The sequence below is a fragment of the Condylura cristata genome, unplaced genomic scaffold (assembly GCF_000260355.1).
Source record: "Condylura cristata isolate star-nosed mole 26May11 unplaced genomic scaffold, ConCri1.0 scaffold00024, whole genome shotgun sequence".
In the NCBI taxonomy this organism is placed as follows: Eukaryota; Metazoa; Chordata; class Mammalia; order Eulipotyphla; family Talpidae; genus Condylura; species Condylura cristata.
In genome coordinates this window covers 18,910,411-18,927,759 of record NW_004567125.1, presented here as the reverse complement: position 1 = coordinate 18,927,759, position 17,349 = coordinate 18,910,411, and the positions used below count along the sequence as shown (strand labels likewise).

Below are 17,349 nucleotides of genomic sequence, written 5' to 3'. Positions count from 1 at the left end.
AAAAAAAAAAAGAAAAGAAAGAAACTATAAAAACAATGAGGAAATTATTTCTAAGAGAAATACAAAGGCTGGCCTGTAAGAAACAGCCTAAATTTGTTTTGCTTACTAAAACAACTCGGGGACTTCATTATCACTGCAAATAGGAAGCAACTTTTGGAAACTGTCAAGTTTCCAGAGGGAATGTATTCTCCAACACTAAATTCAGACATGGCCATGGAGTACAGAGGATAATGGCGCAGTTCCAGCAGGTTAGAGGCAGGAAACAGATGGAGTAGCTGAGAAAACTCCTTATTGCTAGAGCAGGAAATATTACAAATGCTTATAGATCACAGACTACTTTGTGTGCCCCGTTCTCTGATCAGAATTAAGACTTTTAATTGCAGTGGTTGTTTTCCCTACCACACGTGTACACTGGATGTAAGATGAGCAGATGCCTTGTCTCCAGAAACTATTCTATACCTAGAGACAAGACTGTGTATCAGCTACAGACCCCTGACCTTGGGCAGAGGAAGTGAGTGAATGGGCCACTCCCATGGGCGGAATATGTGGGAATAAAGGTGATCACCTCTATTATCAACTTCAATAAAGGTGAATGGCCAAAAGGAGAGATAATGACAGACTGTTCACTGTTCGCTAAAAATATTCCCCATTCTCCCATAGACACAAGAAATTTAATAGGGCACATGGCTGCTGATTTACACACTGTATTTCCTAGTTCCTTTGCAGCTAAGTGTGAACAAATTTCTTGTTAATGGAATGTGAGTAAAAGTAAAGTATGTAACTTTCTCACTATTTTCTCAAAAGGAAAGTTTTACATCTATACTAACCAAATCCACTTTTGACTAAAATTTCTATCTTCCAATGGCTTGGAATAAGGATGTAGTGCTGATCTAGCTTTAGCCACATGAGTACAACATCCTAGAAGATGGTGGAGCAAAACATATATAGAACTTAAGAACTTGTGGAACTGTGCCACCTGCCCTTCTGGACCAGTCCTCTTTCTGGCCTATTATACATGAGAAAAATAACTATTTAATATAAGCCACTACATGTTTTAAAAAGGTCTTTTTTTTTTTTACATCATTCTTCATTTTATGCATTTTTCCATCTCAGTTGTAATCCCCATGGACCTCCCATCACCAATTCACCCATGTGCCATCACCACAGTCCAGTGCACTCTTCCCACCCCAGTTTTGATCCCATTCAGTCTCCCTTTTCTTTTTAAAAATAGATTAGTCTACACATTAGTTGATCAAAACCACATGTGCTGCAATAATTCCAAAATCAAGTTTCCATAGTCAGAGGGAAATAATAAAGTGACAAAAAAAAAAAAAAAAGAGCAAGCAGTATAGAGTTTTGCTGATTGTATTTCAAGTAAAAGCATATTTCAACATTTTCTCAAACTACATAAACTAAGTATCAGATAAAATTTTACATGCTTCACTTGAATTTCCTCTGACTGGCTATGCTACTATGATAATAACAATCAATTTCCACAGTGAATCATCAACCCTGTCAGCACCTTAATGAACAAAATTATTCTGTTTCATGCTGAAGCTATACCAACAACTCTGGATGATTTAAAAAAAAAAAGGTCATAAAAACTTATTGGGCAGTGACTGACAAAAGCCTCATAATATCTCCCTGTGACCAGCTCACATACACTGACTGGTCAGTGTAAAACAGGATTCAGGGATGACTGCAGACATCTTAAAGATTGTAAAAGAAAAAATGGATAGGCAGAACTCAGGAATCAAATATTACTCTAGCCAAAAGTAAGCATTCAAGAGAAATTTTTATTTAACCATCATTCTTGACAGAGAATTTTGTTTTCACTAGGTGAACTTTATTTGTTGATATAATAATGGTTCCCAGTTATACTGGCTCTACTTCTATTTACCCAGTGACATTTTAAAATTGGTACAACATTCTTTGAACATGCCGTTAATGGGATTCAGAACAAGTTACCCTAAAATATGGCACCTTGCCTTACGAATACTTTACATTGGAAAGAATCGGAGGAAAGAACACAGGGTATCTCTGAATTTCCTCTGATCTATTGCTTTAAAGGAAATCATTAGACTCTCCAAAATACATCAAACATGAAACTGTCATATGGAAAAACTTATATGGTGATAATTCACCGACAGTACTGTGGACTTTTAACATTTTGTCCCCCTCAACTTAAACAGTAAAAATACTCATCTACCATTATTGTTATTTGCTGATTTTTTATGGTAATATTCTATGCTATGTCACTAATAGAATCAACCTGGTTTTATCATCTTGGTTTTAGTAGGTATGGAAGGCAATGCATTACCATCTTTATTGCTATAATGTGTAAGCATTATATGCTAGTAAAATCCAGTTTAATTGTTTAATGTGGGAAGCATTCTTTGAGTTTCTATTTTGAATGTATTCAGATAAACTAACAGTAAATTACTAAACTCTGAAAGAAAAAAAACTTTTATATGAGAGGTGCTTTTAGAAGAAAGGACCATTCTTATCTCTAAAATAAGGGATACTGAGAAAAGTCCAAACAAATAAATCTTTCTAAGCCCCCACCCCTTATTATATAGCTCATATTCCCCTTTCTTTATCTTTCCATGACTTGTCTTCATCAAACCTCATGTAAAAACTCTGATTTAACACTGAGGCTCTTTAGTTCTATAGTAATACAGAATTAGTTCTGATTCTGCTGTGTCATTCACCCAACTTTAGCCAAGTCTTTTAACTTCTAAAAATCTTTTTTTTCCTCAACTACATGATGGTGACATTAACTCTACCAACATTTACAAAATTACTATTAAAATTAAGGATCTTATAATGTAAAAGTAAAATAAGCCAGTTACAAAAGAACAAATACTGCATGACTCTACTTAAAGAACAGAATGACTAATGTAGTCAAATTTAAAGACAGACAAGCTGGTGACCCTTAAGGGTTCAGGGGGAACAGTGAGTAATAGTTTAATGGGCTCAGAGTTACAATTTGGGAAAATAAAGAAGCTCTTGACCTAGAAGGCAGCGATGGCTGCACAACAATGTCATTGTACTTAATGTCACTGAAGTATATGATAAAAATGTTTAAAACAGTCTATTTTAGTATGTGTATTTGACTATTATTTGAAAACAAAGAAAAGTCATGAAGATTAGTTTAAAAGTGCTTAGTACGCCCAGGAACATTTAGTTATTCAACAAATGCTAAGTGTATATCTATTGATTTTATTATTTTTGAAACATTTTTGAAAGTTCAACATAAAAAGTAAATGCTACACTTTACATAATTATGATAATTATAAGTTTGGTTTTTTTTTTTTTTTTTTTTTTAAGTAAATTGAACATATGACTTGGGTATCTAGAAACACCTGGCAAGAATGACTGTAGTTGAGGGATATGTGCCCACTGGGGGGAAAGATGTTCTGAATAAACTCCATGAGTAGGTTTTATGGACCCCACTCCCAACCCAGATCAGAGATCCAAGACACCAAAGACTACAAATTCCCATAATGTCATCACTACCGAAGGGATGGTGCTGGGAACTAAGGGTGGAGTTAAGTAGCCTGGTTTGCTATATAACCAGATATGTGGGACTTCGGGGTACTTGATTTTTCACCAGCATGCTATTGGGGTTCCAGCTCAGAGGAACTGGTAAGATGCATTCACCAATTTCTTGCTCTCTCCCTGAGTCATTCCTTTCTTCGTTTCCCCCCTTTTAAATAACTATGTTATTAACCTTTTGGTGTGTGCCTGTAGTTAAGTTTCATTTTAAGTCCCTTTTAAGTGCACGGGTGAGGATGCAAGGTCAGGCCAACCCATTTCACATTGGACTTGCTCTGTAACATGCTCACACCCTCATACACACACCCTCATAATAGTCCACTAATTTAGGGCAGTGGGTTATTCATATTCAAGGATGGTGTTAGTGAGAATTTAAAGGACAGAAAACAAAGTACAATAAATCAAATATTATTTTTATATTGTTTTACAAACTCTTGTGAGACAAGATTAATTTGTCAAGAATTTAAAAAAATGTGTTAATTATTGAGATGATTCCTACCTATTAAAGGACTGAGGATGTATATAGCACATACTGACTGTATGTGTATGACACATATGTATATAGTATGGATTGATGACAAAGTTGGCATGACAAATTTAGAACTTTAGAGACCATATTTTCCTGTCACCTTATTTCATAAATAAGGAAAGTAGGTATTAGAAGGGTTAGATGATTTTATTAAAATCCCAATGTAAATGGGTGGCAACACTGTAATTAAAGACTTTCAGAATCTCATTCTAATGCACCATCCTCAAACCAGCAAAAGACTTGCCTTCTTCATTCCTTCCGTCTCTAATATATGCTTTTGAAATGCCCCCTACCTTTGAAAAATATGCCTTTTTTCTCCCATAATGAATCCAGTAGCGTGCCTTTGGAGTCCCAGGGATCCTCTTTGAAGCCCTGGGGCAATAACACTGAAATCATAGCATCTACTTGTCTGTCTCTCCCTAGACTTAGTATAACTTGAGGGCACACACAGGCATCTCCATGCTTATGGTACTTGCATGAGTGACTGCTGGAAAAATGAACTAACTAACCACCACAGGCTTCTCTCCAGGAATGATGGGTTCAAGAATGCAGGTTGTAAGTCTCAGAATGAAGGCTGAGCACATTTCATTAAAGACAGTAACAATACAGAGGGAGATGGAGATGGATAGAGAATTTTAAGTAAAAGGGAGGAAAGCTTGAATGAGTTCGGGCTAAGAGTACTTAGTTTGCTCACAAACTTGGGTTTCATTGTTCTAACCTCTTTCAAGTGATCTCATATTTCTTAGGGAGCATTAAGTTCAAATTAATTATTACTTGGAAACATAATTTATTCAACTAGCCTCTCTCCCTCACATTTTAGACTGTCTCCTGAGGAACTGCCTCAGAAAATTTAAGGTGTTGTCCAGTCCATACATAGCACTATAGTGATATATATTTTTCTCTGATCCAGACCCCTAGTCCGTAAAATGCATCATATCTAGAATTTTTAAACTTTGCAGTTCCTTCAGCATCTTGCAGGAGTTAGGGTTTGTTGTTTCCTTTTTTTTAGTATTGGCTAGATAGCGAAATCAAACTAACCTATCATCGAACTGAAGATATGTAACAAACCAAGTATTCAAACACATTATGCTAGACAGGAAACCATTATAAAAGAAACCCAGTATCACAGAATAAGTAGTTCTGGACAGTCAGTGGCTAGTTCCTTATCAAGAAGCAGTGCTTTGCTGCCACCCAGAGGACAGCAGGTATTCCTTTACAGATGGTATAAGATGATTGAACACGTAAAATCACAGCAAATCCAAAAGAATGTTTATCAATTGCTTCATTTTTTCCTCCAAGCTTTTAAACTTCTAATTTTGTAAACTGGTCAGAAACTACAGTCCTAATTTCAGAAGATGCAACCATCTTCATGCATGGAAACAAAAACTTTTAACCCAAGTTGGTAAATTCAAAATGAGAGGGAATTAAAATCATCCATTTTCCAATTTCAAGATATTATGTTCTTCAATTCCTTGTCTTTTGCTCTAGATGGTATTCACATGTGGCTCTGGGGCATGGACTGAGGCCTCTTTGCAAAGCCAACAGAAAGAGAATGGGTTCCCTTGAAATGTTAGAGAAAAAAGCTTAAATAATTAGCTATGTGCTAAATAGTGAATTTTTACTCTTTCAAATAAACAACCAAGTTCTAGATATTTTTATTCTCTATTAAATTGTTCTTATCATTCCTCTTCTATCCATTTGAAAATATTAATTTTTATAACTATAATATTTGTAAGACTGAGTTATACCCTGAAAATTAAGTTTTATGGTTCAAGCAACTCTTGCAAGTCCAACATATTTAAATGAGATAAATCACAACCCATAGCTCAACCAGGTACCTCTTCCTATCCTCCTTTTAAAGGTGCCCCTCAATGTCCTTAGGAACTAGGGGTAATTCTCACTGAGCTGCTGCTACAATCCTAAATTGTGCAAGGAGATGACGGAGCACAGGGACAAGACAGAGCAGCTGCTAACAAAGGAAAAGAGGACTAACCATTTTCCAAGTGTCACTGTGGGAATGTTTGTTCTAAAAGCAGATGTATGTATTTTTCCCACCATTTCTCCTACTACATCATTTGAATAGTTTATTTCTGGATGTTTGACCACAGTTAAGAGATGCTTAAATGCACACTGGAATCACCTGGATAAGTTTTTTAACCTACTGGTTGATGATTGAGTAACACCTATATATTCAAATGAAAATGTCCTGGGCCCCAGTGCAAAATCAGAAAAAAAACTTAAAAACTGAATTTAATACACAGCTAATTCTGATACACAGCTAAAGCTGAGAATCCCTTGTCTAAGCAATACAAGAGTATCCCTATTATTTTGGTTCTGGAATGCATCTGCCTGCAATCAGCTATTGGTGGTGGGGATGGAGTGGGATGAAGCATTCAAGAATGCTCAATTTAAACAAATTCCTTGGGACTTTGATGACTTTTTAGTGCATAATTAAGAACCACTTTGAGTTCTATTGTTCTAGGGCTATAATATTGTGGTATAATTAAAACAAATGGGACGTTTTCTTTTTCTTTTCTTTTTTTTTTTGTATTATCAAGCAGATTTCTTTTTGAGGTAAGAAGGGAGAAGATTTTTATTTGCTCATTTGAGCAGATTTCTTTTTGAGGTAAGAAGGGAGAAGATTTTTATTTGCTCATTTGCATTAAGAGGACTGTCAGTTCCACTTTTAAACAAATTAAGGAAATGAATGTCTCCAGTAGTATATTCCTATCATTAAGCACAGTGCCTAGCTCATAAATAGTGTTCAAAAGTCATTTATTGAATAAACAAAAAAATGAACAAATGTTCTTGGCATATGATGCATTTCTTGGGTCCTATCACAGTTTTGAGTAGAGGTAGGTCAATTGATATATAGTTGAACACCCAGAGCATAACATGTGGGAGCAATTCCAGCCACTGGCAGCAGGTAAGTGAAAGGTTTTGACAGGTACAAAGATAAAACAAAAGTTTATGACTCTAATGGAATTCTAGATAAAATCCTGGATAGATGATGTAGTGACATAAAACAGGCTAATCTGAAGTGACTTTGTTAAGGAAAATTTTTTTATAGTTAAGTATTTTGATTTCATCTGAAATACAAATCAGATATGCACAATTTGAACAGGAAAAAAGTATTGTAATACAAATGAACTTCTATTTATCACGTATTGTGACATTCTTTCTAAAAGTTCAATATTGAAAAAATGGTATAGAGATGAACAAATGAGTAATCCCTGAGAAAACTTCAAATTTAAAAACCTAGATTCCATAGCCCAAATACACAGAAAGATTCTTCTTCCAAAAATAATAGTCTTGTACAAACAACATCAATTATACATCAATAAAGATTAATTCTGACTGGCCACCTCCAATGCATTATAACGTCCTACATTATAACAACTCAATGTTTCAGATAGCAGATGGATGAAGTATGGGGACTTTACTTGACCTGCGTCATGGGTCCTGCCATCTTGATGGCCCTGATTATAATGCTACCACAAAGATAATGCTTTTGGCTCAACAGCTTACTAGCTACCTAATGAACTATTTCTAATCCAAAAGAAAGTAGCTGCCATTCAGAAAGCAGGAATCTTCATACTAAACAACAAAAGACAATCACCTGTATCAGTGCTGCCTGAAAAAAAATAACAATTTATCAATCCAGCTTTACTATTACAACACTAAAAGACATTAGGCAATCTGGGGGCTTAGCTTCCTCAATTATCAACAAAGGAAGAAAACCAGATGATTTCTCTGGCTATCACAACTTATAATTCCCTACAAATAACGCCTAGATATTTAATGTGTGTGAATAAGAGAACCAACACTAACAATTAGAACAGAGTAACTGCTCAAGAAATGTGACTTTTCTTTCTACTTCCCCCACAAGAAATATTTCTAATACAGAAAAACAGAAATCCTTCTGCAGCTACACTAAAATTAGACTAATATCACAAGCACTTTGAACTATCCCTACACTTGTTATTTTTATATAAACAAATGTACTTTTTTTTGCACATTAAACACTACTAGTCACTGTTACATGTGTTTGATATATTTATTTTCAACTCAGTCTCTATGTATTGTCTGCCTGGGGTCAGTTCCAGGATTCATGCCAGGAGGGACATAATGAGGCCAATAGCAGTGAGAAAGCTTTTATTTTAATTACATTAACTAATTTTTCAATGGGATATTATTAGATGAATGATCAGTATCACTAGAGAAAACATTTCTGCTCAGTGGCCACAGAACGTCCTTTGCAAGGTCATGTCAGGATTAATATGGTCAAAAGTGAAGAAAGTAATACAAACAACTCAAATTATTATAAATCAGACAAAATTGATTATTATAAATCAAAATAATGAGTAATTTACAGTATATGTTAGGATTTCACAAAAAAAACAATTGTTTAATATAGTAAGAGAAATCTCAGCAACCCACTTTCTGAACTGTACAGGGTCCATATTATGTTTGTTTCAAATCAAGGTATTTACTGGTTAAGTAAGGAGGCTCTACTAAAATCCCAAGAAGCTTTCTGAAGATAACTAGTCATCATCTTCTGGGAAATGTAGGAATAGGAATTTGGACACAAATTATGAGTTATTTTGTAAAATCAATAGTAATCACAATAATGGCAGTGCTCATTTATTATGCATTAAAAATTTTAGACACTCTGTTAAGCACATTAATGTATCATCTTATTTAATTTCTACAACAATCCTGCAAATTAGTTTCTATTATTATCTCAAAAGTCTCAATTATCTGAGTACTTGTACTAAGGTCACACACTAGAGCAGAAATGAGAATGAAATCTGTCTACATCCAAAATCTGCAATTTTTACAGGGGAAAGGTAAGTTTGTATCTTTTATAAATAAGGTAATCATTCCTTCAATAACAGAAAATCTTCTTTGACTGAAGCGCAAAAACTTCCTAGTTATTTCACCAACTCTTCAGCAAATGTCTTTCTGTTACCACACTTAAAAGCTGCATTGATATGTTGATATAAAATCCAGCAAGGTAATTAAAATGAATTCTAAAGTGTCTTATAAATTTCTGAGAAAGTACGGCAAGTTGAAATGTAGCAGTTTCATTTTTAGTCAGTATATTAAAGATGCTTTCTAGTAATTTCAATTATTAATGAGAATTCTAAGTTTTCAGTTATATGTTTAAGTATCTCTAGGGATGTTATTATGGTAAGAAGTATTTCAAGAAAAGAACTGGTTTCATTTTGACAGAAAACAGGTTCTAACTTTTTCTCTTATATCATTCAATTCATGAATGAAAACACCTTTATATGTTACTGGAAGGAGGGCTATAATGGAACGATTAAATGGACTGTAAGAAAAGCAGAGAATCAGAGCTCCTCAAAGAAATTGTGTGTGTGTGTGTGTGTGTGTGTGTGTTCAAGGACCTGGAATGTGTCAAAAATTATAAAATGAATTATGACTAGTTCTAAGGGCAAAGAGGTAAAATAGCTTGGAAAAAATAAAAACAGGCTTACCTTTAGGAGAGCCAAGGCTACATGAAAAATTATGTTCAAACCCTGAAACAGAAAAAGAAGAGTAAAAATCAATAGTCATACTTATCATAATTTTATTAAGAATCCCAGGACTTCATTCAACTTTAATAAAATCCCTAATTGCTTTCATTTTCACATAAAATAATGATGAGGTTTTTTTTAAAAGGTCCATGTGTTTCCTGAGAGGCTTACTGCAAATTTTAGGTACTCTTTAATTAATCTCACATAGAATTGCTGCTTTTATAACATTTTATTTCAATCTATTTGGGGATTATTTACATGGGTCTAAGATTCGGAAAAGTCAAGTTCCTTGATCAAGATGATATGATGCAGCCTAAAATTAACTGAAACATTTGAGTCCTTGTTGTACATCTGAATGATGTGGTCAAGCTTCCCCTGGCAGAGAAAGTGGTGTGGCTGCTAAGAGGACAGATTATAGGAGGGTAATTGTAAGCATCATTCTAGATGTCCACTATTCTTCTCAAGATTTTGCAGTTTGCTTGCTTTCCAGTTTTGCATTTTAAATATTTGCACATCTGGAGGTAGAAATTTAGGCCTGTTTGCTAGACTACCTTTTCCATTCACCCCCTGAAAAACCAGAACAATTATTTCTCTAGAGATAAACAAATTAAACAGATTATTAAGAAGCCAATCTGGAGTAAATTGTTAAAATCTAGCTCAGCACAATGATTACGAAGTGGTATTAGATATCAAATTCAGGCCCTCCCTGGTGATGCTATCTGCTGACACTGTCATTAGTTTGATCCTCCTCCAGGCAGCTGACCCACATGGCACAGTAGACCTCTCCTGACCTGCCCGGTGCTCCCCTCAGCAGTGTACTTCGTGGATCTGTCTGTTCTGCTCCCCACTCTGTCTCTGGTGAGTCCTCTCACTGCCTCTGCACCTTTGGCCTGTGCCCCAGTTCTATATGCACAAATAAATAAATCTTAAAAAAAATAATAACAAAATAATAAAATTAAAAATATATATATATCAAATTCAAAAAGGGAAGCTTAAATGTTCAAATGACAAAATCAGAAACAAAGTTTCTATGCAAAGTTGCATGCTGTTTCCCAGTTCATGCAAGTAATCATACATGAGAAGATATTTCAAGTATGAGCTGACATCTCTCATAAATTCAAGTCCATCTGATGTCAGATCCTCATTTTAAAAAGTCACAAATAGAATCGGTATCAGAAGATGTATTTTACAAAGAACTTCTACTAACCTATTTTGCGCTTTCAAAATCAGATGTGAAGGTTAGGATTAGGTACTTAAGAGTGTATTCCTGTCATAATTTGCAGTTACTATTTTATTTTATGTTTAGCTACCAAAAATAAGAGGTAATGATGGACAGGATGAATGATAAACAGAAAATATCTCGTTGGTGGCTTTGAGTTTACTCAGAAAATTCTCAGTTGATTCTTTAAAGAAACCAAAGCAACAGGAAGTAAATATAAGCAGGTCAGCAGACAAAAACAAACTGACACAATTCATCAGCACACCAAGAATGATGCTCCCCTGGTTCTGATCACAATTTATCAATGGAGAAAAAAGGGGGGGAAAAGTACTGTAGATCAAAAACTTGGGTTTCAATTAAGGAAAAGTTGTTTCCCCAATTTAAAGATGAAAAGATGCTACTAAAGATGAGAAAGACCCATTGCCCTATTCTTTTCACCCACATCCAAACTGCAAAGCAACACTAAATTCTAAAAACCTGATATCAGGACCAAATACACCATGCCTCTGATGTTGCTTTCTTAGTACCAACGCAAAATGTAAGCCCACTATCTCTAGTTTTTTCATATGATGTTCTGGTTCTTTCTTCTGCTCTGCTGGTGCTCCCAATCCATTTCAGGGTACTCTTCGGAAACTCCTCTCCTTGTTCAATCAACTCTGCTATCTTCTCAACCACTCTGCCAACATTCACCCACTGCTTGCTTCCACAGTAATAGTGTGATCCATTGATTCTTATAAAAACATGTATGATGACTCCCACTTTTCAGACCATGAACGTGAGTAGCCTAAGGTATTCTTATGTGTTTAGTGGCAGGTTAATGATATTCTCCAGTGTCCTAAGGTCTAGTTTGATGTCATTTTTACCACCCTGCTAGTATAACATCTGTAGTTGGTACTTATTAGATGACCAAATGATTGAACTTTATTAGCTAGTCCAAAATTTCTTAATTATTTTCTGTATGAATGCAAATTACAGAATAATCATCAAATTACAGTAAGAAACTTTGTTATTCAATTATCTCAAAATATCATAAGAATCAAATTATCAGAAAAAGAAGCCATGAAAAATACAAAATGAACTTAGAACTTAAAAAAAAAATCAAAACTTCTAGATAACAAAAATAGTTCTCAACATCAAGAGAAAATTTATTCAAAAAATTTTTTCATATTCATTTCAAATTAGTTTGGTGATATGGTTTTGTGTTTACAGATATCAGCAGTAGCAAACTAAGAGACAAAGTGTATACTAGATAGGATTACAAATAGAAAGCCTGCAGATAGAGTTGTCAGAATTAAAACATTAGATGTGACAGAAATAAAGGATTATTTTTAAAAAACTATAAAATGCACAGCTGCCTGGATCCACTATAGGACCCAACAGTTCAATAGTTAATGTTAGTTGATGACAATAATTCAGCAGTATTGATTGCTACTTACATGAGGCTTAAATTATTGTGTTTAAAAAGAACACATAATACATGTTTTAAATAATGTGTAGGTTATTTTTTTTTAATTTTGGGAAACTAAAAAAATAACTTAGTTTCTAGGAAAAGTTCAGGTACATAAATTCTTTAAATAACTTGATAGTAATAAGGTATTTTTATATCTGTTTATATGAAGCTCTAGACATTTATCCATAGACCGAAGGAAAATAGACTTCACAGACCTTAAACTTAAGCAGAACAATATAGCCACACTATGAAAAAGTAATTCTGAGTTGTTGAAAATCAGGAAAAATTTGCTATTCTACTATGTTCTTCATTTTACTACTATACTGTTTTGAAATGCATTTTTATTTAATTTTATTTATTTTTACTGAAGTAACATTGATTTGCAACACTACATAATTTAGGAGAACATACTCACACCTCTTCAGCTGTAATTCACCAAACCAGAACCACCAGGAAAGTATCCAGAGTCCTTTACCCTAGGCCATAAGGTCCACTCTGCCCCTGTTTCCCTTCTTCCTCATATTTGCAATAGGTTTTAAAAGAAAGCATGCCATTTTCCAAGAAGCCTCCCCTTTTTTCAAATATGTGACTGGCAGTAGTGTTTTTGCTGGTAAGGGATAAACAAGTGTTCCTCAATAGGAGTCAAAGTATTTAAACATTTAGAATATAAGAGTAAAAATAAAAAGTGGATACATCATTATGACATTTATATACAAGGTCTAATTCCAGATGCAAGATAGTAAGAGTTAATATTTACTGAATATTTTCTATGCCTAAGACCCAAGTTAATTATAGAGAAAACACGTCTTTATTAATCCATGACAACCCTAAATGTCATTTCATGCACAAGGATATTGTGGACTTAGAGAATTAAAAGTAAATCTCCCAAGGTTACAGTGTTAATAAGTAGGTTTTAGCTATGCATTTGCTATGCATATTTAGCTATGCAACTCTAGACATCATACCTTAACCACTAAATCAAAGAAGATAGAGCAGCAAATAAGTGAACCAGGGAATAAATCTCTTGGTTGGGTATTATTTAATGTGTTCTCTAGTTCCTAAAGGATTAAAGTAAATACATTTTTAGAGAAGAGGATAGAAAGACAAGGTTATCTTCTATCAAAACCAAATTTTATTATTTGTGTCCATTTTGAAAGCATGCACAAAAAGTAGCTGATTGCTGCAGGAAGTGAAACAGAAACTCAGTATGTTGTGGAAGGAAAGGGTCATCCATGTCCCTCCAGTGACAGCAGACTGAGATCAGCCTTGTATAAATGAAGAATTGCTTCCTTAACTGACAGGGATGTTACTGTTTCAAAAGTCAGTCACAGCCTGGCAAAGTCTTCACTTTAAAGGACTCCTACGAGTAATTGCCCCAAATTAAATAATTGCTCCAAAGTGCAGATCATCCTGTTCCTGGGTAGGCCAACAATTGAGCACCCACAATACTGCATAAAGGAAGGGTGACAGCAAAGTACTCACTGAAACAAAGACATGGAACATTTTGGCTCTGATGAGCAGGCAATCGTGGGCTCAGAGGGAGATGACAGATTGCGTGAGAAGATGTCAAAAACTATACTGACAGCACTAAGAACAAATACTGAAAGGGTAGTGTCAAATGTGCATCAGTACCTGGAAACTTAGGGATCCAGATAAAAGGGAAATAGACAGTAGATGTGGAAAAGGGAGTCCTAACAACAAGACACAGAGAAATTATCAAACCAGAAGTAGCCAAGGTAAACAGAGCAGGCACATGAACATCTACAGCTAGAGGAAAGGGCGTGGCTTGTTTCTGAGCCCACCCCATGGGTCATCCTACCCCAGGAAGGGGTGCAAAATGAGGTAGCACATAAAAAGGATTATCAAATGAATTAAGCAATTGCTAAGTACTCAACAAATTCTAGCAATCATTCTTAGGTTCATGTGTTCACTGCCTATCATATTTGACATTTTATACATACTTTTTACTTAATCCTCTTAACAACTTCAGGGCATCACTGCTGCCATTTTAGAAATGTGGAAACTGGAATTTGGAGACAACACACTGCTCGTAAGTGGTAAAGCCAGGACAGAAATTTATGCCTATCATACAAAAATACACGCTTTTTTCACTAATTCCATCTCATTTGCAAATTCAGTGAGTCTTTGCTTAGATATCTATAATAAATTAACACTGGTTATAATTTTCTGACTCATCTCACTTGAGAGTTGGGGGGTCTCTTTCCCTCCTGAATCTGGGCAATCTTAATTACTTATTTCATCAACAGAAGATGGTAGAAGTGATATTCTGCCAGACTCGGCCTAGACCTGTGGCGGACAGCCTCTATTTCTCCTCTTTAGGAGCACCTGCTCTTGGAAGCCAGTCACCATGTGACGTTAAGTACTCACAGGACCCTGCCCTCTCTCCATCATGAACTAAGACACCAAACAAAAAGGAAAGAGCTTGCAGATCAGAGACGAACCACACAGCCAAATCCTTCCAAAATTCCTAACTTAAGAACTTGTCAACAAAGTAGCTTTAACATTTTTAAAAACCACTTTCATTGTGAAATGAAATTAGGCCATTTCATTTAATCACACCCTCCACCCAACCACATCAAATGTTACATGACCATAGTAAAGACATCACAACCTAGAAAGGAACAAATTCAAATTTTGCCAAAAGTTTTCCTGAAGTCCTTTTTCTGTCCCACGATCCAATCCTGTATCAAACAATCAATTTGGTTGTTATGTCTCTTTTGTTGTCTTTTGGGGATAGATTTCAAGTTTTTGCCTCTGTGAGCATGAGATTTTTGAAGTATAGAGGCTTGCTGTTTTTGTACCATGACCCTCAATTTGATTTCTATAACGTTTCCTTGTAAAATTTAGATTGTACATTCTCTACACAAATTTCACAGAAGCAATACTGCGTTAGTATATCACAAAAAGGTTCCAAAATGCCAATAAGTCTCACTCCAAAATCACTATTGTAAAGCTACCCAGAATTGGTACAGCTTGCCGTGAAAAGCAAGTAAGTGGAACAGAATTACTCTGGTTTCTCTTTGATCTCATTTCTGTGATCTGTATAATAATGCATTTTTCCACAGAAAGAAGAAAGGAACAGATAGTTATCATGCAAATATAAAGAAATACTGGCTGCCCTTAAACTTAGGTTCTACAGCAAGAATACGTTAACGCGCTAGCCACTAAGCATTTTACTTTATTCTGCTTCTCATACCGTAAGCCCTTTAAAAGTTTGATCTTGAGCCCTCCCTGGTGGCACACCTGGTTAAAGCACAGCACTAAGAAGCTAAAGCCACTTCCACGTGATTCAATCCCCGCACCCTAGGTGATCCAACAGCACAGCAGACCTCTCCTGACCTGCCTGCTGCTTCCCTCAGCAGTGTATTTCATCAGTCGACCTATTCTGCTCCCCACTCTGTTTCTGGTGAATCCTCTCACCGCCCCTGCACCTTTGGCCTATACCCCAGTTCTGTATGCATAAATAAATAAATCTTTTTTTTTTTTTAAGTTTCATCTTTTAGAATAAGTAGTTTGAAGGAGTACACCCATAACACATGTGTTTTGGATTTCTGGGTTTTTCCCTGGATGCCCATTAGAGGTCAGGATTGTAGCACCAAAAACCTAGCAGAAGTTTTAGAAAAAGATTTCAGGAATCTTCACAAGCTACTTTGTACACAAATTCATCGGGATCCAAATGCTTTGTAATTCTGTGGCTAAGTCCTCCCTGTGTCTACTGCTCATTCACTTAGTCTACTGCTCATTCACTTATATAATACAAAATAAACTAATACTTGGATGACTTCTAGTATCCTCTCGGTTTTATTATATAAGTTCCTTTTCTTCATTGTAGATTGTTAGTTTTGAAAGTAAAGTGGTAAATAAGAGAGGTCAAGAATGTGGAGGAAAGAGAAATAAATTTGACAAACAAATCTAGTTGTGGGTGACTTTTTTAACTGTCTACCTGATTTACATTTGCTTTCAGAAATAAAGTACTATAAAGCAATATATCTACAAGTCTGAATCTTTAATTATGAGTGACTCTGGCAAGAATTCTTAGAGGTTAGTAACATCTTAAGTAAAGTTTTTCAGAAACAAGATAGCTACATAAATAAAATTAGTTCATCACAGACATGCCAGGCACTCTAAAGCATCTGTATGATTACAAGGTTGACTAGCCACCACCACACCAATGAACTCCCAATTAGGGTAAGGATAAGACAAAAACAGACCACAAACCACCCCGGGGAAAACACTTCATGGGACCTATAAGGAAGCCTTTTTTTTTTTGAAAGATTTATTTTTTCATACAGAACTGGGGTACAGGCCAGAGATGTGGAGGGTGAGAGGATTCACCAGAGACAGAACGGGAAGCAGAACAGGCAGACTGACGAAGTACACTGCTGAGGGGAGCAGCGGGTGGGCCAGGAGAGGTCTGCCACGCCATGTGGACTCCTCTGGGGCAGGTGGGGATAGAACTCATGCGGAAGTGGCTCCAGCTTGCCTTAACCCGCTGCGCCACCAGGGAGGGCCAGGACGCCCTTTTTATAATGACCACCATCTACCACTTTCCTCATACCCCTTACATCATTGCAAGCCTTGGATTATATTATTTTCTAGCTACAGCTATCAGTGAAATATTCTGCCACAGGGAAATTTTTGATGCCCTATCAATTGATCTTGATCCTTTCCTTCCTTTAATCTCCTGTTAGACTTTCCAGTGGCCCAATTCGCGCAGCCACCAGAATGTATAACAGTTCTGTTGTTAAGAGATCTTATATAGAATACCCCCCCTTTTTTTTTTTAAAGATTTATATATTTATGCACACAATAACTGGAGTACAAGCTAGAGGTGTGAAGGGTGAGAGGGTCCACCAGAGACAGAGTGGGGAGCAGAACAGGCAGATCAAGAAAGTACACTGCTGATGGGAGCAGCAGGCAGGTCAGGAGAGGTCTGCTACACCATATGGGTCAGCTGCCTGAGGAGGATCAAACTCATGATGTGCAGCAGTGGCAGCAGATAGCATCATGTGTTGTTTCAACCCCTTGCGCC

At 35.8% G+C, this 17,349-nt stretch overlaps 1 protein-coding gene across 3 annotated transcripts in view; it reads right to left on the bottom strand.

The window, feature by feature from the left end:
* Window positions 1-17,349, bottom strand: part of RABGAP1L (RAB GTPase activating protein 1-like) — a 521,731-nt gene that overhangs the window by 148,099 nt on the left and 356,283 nt on the right. For all 3 annotated transcript variants that reach the window (XM_004688498.2, XM_012729024.1, XM_004688499.2), the window contains one exon: window positions 9,589-9,630. In XM_004688498.2, coding sequence (XP_004688555.1) covers window positions 9,589-9,630 — 42 coding nt within the window. The remainder of the gene's footprint in view (window positions 1-9,588; window positions 9,631-17,349) is intronic.